The 6,143-nt window shown below is 58.0% G+C and overlaps 1 protein-coding gene across 3 annotated transcripts in view; it reads left to right on the top strand.

Annotated features, from left to right (window-relative positions):
• Window positions 1-4,967, top strand: part of DNAI2 (dynein axonemal intermediate chain 2) — a 22,665-nt gene extending 17,698 nt beyond the window's left edge. For all 3 annotated transcript variants that reach the window (XM_025047089.1, XM_025047090.1, XM_006912410.3), the window contains 4 exons: window positions 787-922; window positions 1,467-1,613; window positions 2,439-2,663; window positions 4,260-4,967. In XM_025047089.1, the coding sequence (XP_024902857.1) occupies window positions 787-922; window positions 1,467-1,613; window positions 2,439-2,663; window positions 4,260-4,346 (595 nt within the window). In that variant the 3' untranslated portion in view covers window positions 4,347-4,967. The remainder of the gene's footprint in view (window positions 1-786; window positions 923-1,466; window positions 1,614-2,438; window positions 2,664-4,259) is intronic.
• Window positions 4,968-6,143: the final 1,176 nt, after the last annotated feature.

Below are 6,143 nucleotides of genomic sequence, written 5' to 3'. Positions count from 1 at the left end.
CCTTCCTTCCTTCCCTTCCTTCCCTTCCTTCCCTTCCTTCCCTTCCTTCCCTTCTTTTCCTTCTTTTCCTTCCTTCATTTTATGGTAACATTGGTTAACGAAATCCAGTAAGTTTCAGCTGTATGTTTTAACAGTAAGGCATGTATATATATATCTACATCGTGTGTTCACCTCCCATAGTGAGATTTCTTTCCGTCTCCATGTATTGGACCCCTTTTACCCCATCTACCTCCCCCTTTGAGTTGATTCTTGCGTGTGTTCACCTCCCATAGTGAGATTTCTTTCTGTCTCCATGTATTAGACCCCTTTTACCCCATATACCTCCCCCTTTGAGTTGATTCTTGTGTGTGGCATAAGATAAGCGTCATTCTTCTCTGCAGAAATCTCCAAAAATCTAGGTTAAGCCAAGTGGGATGTATAATGCTCTCCGAATCTCAACAGTATGAACTTTTCTGGGCACACCCTTCTCTGACTCCTCTCAAGGAGTCCCATGACTGGGGCACTGGGCCCCGACCCGACGAAGCGTGCCCGTTCCCTGGAGTTAGCTGTGGAGAAAGGCCAGCGGCCAGCCCACAGGAAAGACCACCTCAGAGCCCTTTGAAGTGCAGCCTCTGAGCCCCCGACGGAGAGCAGTCCAGGGTGGCGTGGCTAGAGTTCAGACGTGAGGAAGAACTTCCTGCCCTGCAGCGAGCAGGAGGGGCTGGGTGAGCCGAGCGGGGGCTCAGCACCCACTCTGTCCCTCCCAACCACTGTGGTCCCTGACTGGTGGCACCCTGCTCCCCACAGGTACCACATGGCCTACCTCACTGACGGCGCCTGGAGCCCAGTAAGGCCTGCAGTTTTCTTCACCACCAAGATGGACGGGACCTTGGACATCTGGGACTTTGTGTTCAAGCAGTGTGACCCCGCCCTCAGCTTGAAGGTCATGTGCATTCCCTTCCCCATGCACCCAGGCCCTCAGGCCCTGGTGCCTGTAAGCAGACTTGGGAGGTGGGGCCGGAGAAGGATTAAAAAAGAAGAAAAAGCAGTTGCCTGGCCTCTCCTCCCCCTGGAGCTATTTCTTCAGAAGCCTCGGGTGTGGGCCCCTGGCAGCCGACCAGACCCCTCCAGTCCAGGCTGATGTTGTCATAGTAACACAGCCAGAGCAGAGCCCCGCTGGCTGGGCCCGTGGAAGGCGTGGGGTTTGGGAAACTGCAGGAAGACTGGGGGGCTGCCCTGAAGGGGTCAGGGCAGGAGGGTCAGGCGGGAGACAAGGCGGAGGCAAAGGGTCTCGGCAGCCAGTCTCAGAGTGTGGTCGGCTTCATCCTCTGTGTGGGTCGGGTCGGGGGGTGTCACCCGGGGCATTTGAGCTGGGTCATTTTGCTAAGCCTCCCCATGGGCCAGATACTCAGACAAACAAAGGGTTACTTTGCTTCTCTCTCTCCTCCCTGACCTGGGAATGTCTGGTCCCCCTCCGCCCCCAGCAGGTGTGTGATGAGGCCCTCTTCTGCCTCCGGGTGCAGGACAGTGGGTGTTTCATCGCCTGTGGCTCCCAGCTGGGCACAACCACACTGCTGGAGGTCTCCCACGGCCTGTGCACCCTCCAGAGGAATGAGAAGAACATAGCTTCTTCCGTAAGTGTCAGTTTGCGTCTCGACCTGGCCCCTGGCCGAGCAGGCTAGTCAGAGAAGCACACAGGAACCCTTTCTCTCACGCACCCCCCACCCTCAGGAAATGGGTGGACATTTGGGGGAGGCAGCAGTGGCGTCCTTAAACGAGTGCTGTAAATGGGTGTCACGATGTCTGAATCCTCCCCAGCTTAACCACTCAGTAGCTACGTGGCCTCGGGCAAGTCCCGTTACCTCTCCAGGCTTCAGTTTTTCAGCTGTCAATCAAAGTGGTTTAACTAGCTCAGTTTGTCTAGTTTCGAACAATATACATACATATATTTTTGCAGCAGAATCTGTCACATGAAGGCTTAGGAGACTCTGCCAATAGAGGAGTCAGAGGGGACCGCCCTGCGGAAGGGGTGCTGGGAAGCTGGGGGGCTGAGATCGGTCGCCGCACCTCGCTCCAGTGGGTGGCCCCGGAGGCACCTCCCCAGAACCGTGGGGTACACTTTGGAACTGAAAACCCCTGGTGCCGAGACCCGGGAGACCCTCCCGGCTCCGCCTGAGACTGTGGCCCCCGCCAGCGAGCTGGTCCCCCGCGGGCGTGGGGCGGCCATGTCGCATGACTCCAGAGGGCATTCTCCCCACAGTTGTCCCTGTTCTTGGAACTCCTTGGAACCAAGTGACTTGTCATCCCTGTTCCCACCTCCTCTTTAGCCACCCTTTCTTGCCATTAGCCCTGACCTCTTTGGGGGCTGCTTCAAGTCGAGCAAGGAGAACCCGGTTTGGTCCCTGTGCCGGGAGCCCCGGCCCTCTTCCCACAGGCCTCTCTGTCCCTGTGTGCCCCAGATATTTGAGCGTGAGACCCGGCGGGAGAAGATTCTGGAGGCCAAGCACCGGGAGATGCGCCTGAAGGAGAAAGGCAGGACGGAGGGCAAGGATGATGAGCTGAAGGAGGAGGAGCCCGCTGTGGACCTGGAGGGGCTGGTCAGAAAGGCCGAGGAGGACTTCTTCAACGTCATCTTCTCGGAGCTGAAGAAGAAGGAGACGGCGGCCATGAAGAAGTCCAAGCTCGTAGGGGCCTCGCGCAGGGGCCGGGAGGGTGGGGTGGGAGCAGTGGGGCCTGGGGGCTTTCCGTTTGCCGACCTCCTGGCTGACCTTGAGCAAGTAACCTCACCAGGCGGTCCTTAATTTGTCCATCTGGCAGATGGGAGGAGCTACTCACTCCCTCCCGAGGACTCCTAAGCCTCCAGTCGGCAGGAGCCGTGCTCCATGCTCTGCAGAATCCTCCCTCCCTACCACGGCAGGCGCCCAGGACATGCGTGTGACTAGCTGAATGAGGATGGGGGCTAAGTGAGGGGTCAGATGAGCATGAGCCTTGAGGCCCGTGGAGGAGGGGGCTGTGACAGCCGTGCCGTGCGGAGGGGCGTCCTGCTTGCTCCATCAGGTGTCGGGGATGAACTGTGCTGAGCTCACGTATCCACGGCCCCAGCTCTAAAGCACTCACGCCTGGGCCAGTCACTCCACTTCTTGGTCCCTTCATTTTAATCCAGAAAACGAGGAGATTAGCTATAAAGATGGTGTCTGGTCACCTTCCAGGCCCTCCTCTGTACCGAGGGACAGAGAAAGAAAAAGACCTCGTCGGTCTAGGTCATTGCCTTTAGGGCCCCACAGGTGAGATGCCAAGATGGGAAAGTTTGAAAGAGCAGGCTCGAAGGGAAAAGGAAGGACAAGCACCTGTGGGCCCTTGTAAGCCCAGGTCGCGTGTGACCGCACAGGGCACCCACTCAGGAGGCCAGCCCTGAGTGCGGGAGCCGTGTGGCAAGTTCATGGGCACCGATGGAAGTGGCTGGGGGACGGAGGATGGGCGAGCGCGCAGAGAGGCTAACTGGTCCCATCTCTGACTTTCTCTCTCTTCTGTCTCCCTCTCACTGGGTCGAGGGACAGGCCGTGATTTCATGGGCATATTTTGCTTTCGAATGTCTTCAGATATGAGTGGCTTTATCCGCTGTGTGGTACAGGTGGGGCAGAGTGCTCCCTCCATTTATAGCAGAGACGAGACTGGACCCTTAGCCCTAGGATCCCCCACCGCTGGGCCCTCCAGCCTTTGAGAAGGTGATGCCCACACTGGCCGCCTTCCACGGAGCCACGGAGCTCACAGACTCTGTTCTTGGTGCCGGAGGTCGCCAAAGGTGTTCCTCACAGCAGCTCAAGCGCACTAGAAGGAGAAGCTGAGCCTCAGAGGGGTTCAGGTTCACAGAACTTGGCCCCCTCCCCCTCCCGCCCCCACACTTCCTGCCTCTCTCCTAGTCTCTGCACTTGGCCAGAGGTTCTGGGGACAGAGCTTTAGAAAGCACTGCTGTGTCCTTACACGCACCGTTTCTCATCTTAGCCACAGCCCTTCGAATAAGTGGGTCCGCTTTGCAGGTGGGGGACCAAGGAGACTCAGGAGGAGTTAGCCGAGGTCACCAAGCAACAAGTAGCAGAAATAGGACTTGTACCTGAGCCCGTCGCATGCCCCTGCCGACCCCGCCGTCCTCAGCCTCACGGCCTTGGCCCTAGCACCCAGACCCTGGCCATTTGGCTGCTTCTGGCCTCGGGGGGTGAACTTCCTGGGGCACGGGGAGGCCTGCCCTCCCCCGGCGATTCAGCGCTGTCCTTCCTTAACAGAAACAACGAAAGCTGGAGACAGATGAAAACGTGGAGGAGGAAGAAGAGGCGGAAGAAGAAGGGGGTGCTGAGGAGACCCCGGCCTAGAGGGCCCGCCCGGCAGCAGCCCCCTCCCACGTGCGCCTTCATCTCCCACCTCTTGGCACGGCCCTGGTTTTACAAGTGCGGGGCTGAGCTCCTCTCTTAAGGTGTCACTAGGGGGGACCCAGCCTCCATGACCCACAAATTGCAGGCCCACCTTGACTCACTGAGCCCAGCGCTCCCGAGCGACCACTCGGAGAGAGAAAAGGGACAGGGCTTTCCTCTGAGCTGGGTGGCCCGTCTCAGCCACCTCGGCCACCTCCACCTCAGGTCCCACACAGCCTGGCCCTGCATGTCCCCTTCGATTCCGCTTCTCAAGGGCTTTCCCACTGTCCTTTGCCTTCGCGAGCCTGCAGAGCCTCACTGCAGGGCTTGCCGCAGCCACGGCGGGGCCCTGGGCAGAGCTGGCGGGGGACGAGGGGGTCACTCCTCCCTTCCTGACCCTCCCCGACCACATACGACCCAGGAACAGAAAGCCCGTCCACTCCGAGATGTCTTCCCAGGCAACTCCTCCAGGCACACGTACCTCCGAGAGGGTGAGAGTAGATCAGGGACTCGAGCTTGGTTATCCTTGTGCCCCGCAAGCTTCCTGTTGTCCGAATCCTTGTAAAATTAAATGAATAACAACTACGCTAACCCTTAGTGCTTATTACGCAGCCTGTGCTGAGAGCTTCTCACATTGTCTTGTGTGATGATTCCTTTTACAAATCCTTGGAAGGCGTGTGCTCTGATTATCTTTACAGAGGAGAACACGGGTTCTGAGAGAGATGTGGGGACTCGCCCAGGCCCCCGGGGTGAGTGAGAGGCAGAGCGGGCAGAAGGCTGGGCGGCTCGCTCCCCAACCCTGCACATCGGTCACCTGTAGGCCAGGTGCTGGGCAGGGCCTGCGGGGCTCCAGTGGGCTGGCCTGAAACCGTGGCCCAACGGTGATCATTACTAGGAATGTCACCTCAAAGCCAGCTTTGCCCCCGGAGAAGTCCCCAACCACTGTTCATTCTATGGGTGTCAGGTGGTCCTGACACGGACCCAAAATGCCTTTTAAAAATGCCTGTGTCACAAATCTTATTAGGGAGGGACCCGGGGCCAGCCACCCCTGTCCCCTCCCTTTTTTTTTAAAAAAAAAAAACATTTGGATGTCCACTGTGGCTTGACCGTGATAAAATAGTCATCGTGGGTCACATTTATTAGGCACTTAATCTTCAAACTGGCCCCAAAAGAAGTGTTATCATCATCATCTTCCATCCCTGAGTCACAGATGCGTCAAGTGACAAACAGTGGGAGCAAGCTGCCCAAGTCCCGTGGGAGCGAGTGGAAGATCTCAGTGTCGGCCCGCAGTCCCGGCCTTCCTGTGAACGCCCAGACAGGCTCCACTTCCGGGTCTCCCAGGAAGAGGCGTCCGGGCAGAGGGTGTCCATGTGTCGTGCATCTCCCTCCGTACCGTTTCCTGTGATGGGTGCCTCAACTGACACAGGAAGCCCCGGAGCTGCCCGCAGAGCCGCGGTTTCGACTGGGGGTGATTTTGCCCCCGACAGGACACTTGACAATGTCCGGGCACATGTCGGAGTGACATAAGTTGTTGGAGGGTGGAACTCAATACCCAGGGGGGCTGCTTGACGTCCGACAGGGCATAAGACAGGCCCACACCACAGGGAATGATCCGGCCTGAATGTCTGACTTAGAAAAATCTATCCCAATGAAATGTCCCAGGAGAAAGTCGTGCCTCCCTGCGGCGTTAGCCTGGGCGCACTGATGGACCCCTCGGTGGGATGCCCGGAGGATGAGCTCCAAAGGAGGATATTCTTT

The sequence above is a fragment of the Pteropus alecto genome, unplaced genomic scaffold, assembly GCF_000325575.1.
Source record: "Pteropus alecto unplaced genomic scaffold, ASM32557v1 scaffold134, whole genome shotgun sequence".
In the NCBI taxonomy this organism is placed as follows: Eukaryota; Metazoa; Chordata; class Mammalia; order Chiroptera; family Pteropodidae; genus Pteropus; species Pteropus alecto.
Note: the sequence above shows the minus strand (reverse complement) of the source record. Positions and strands in the feature narration are given on the sequence as shown.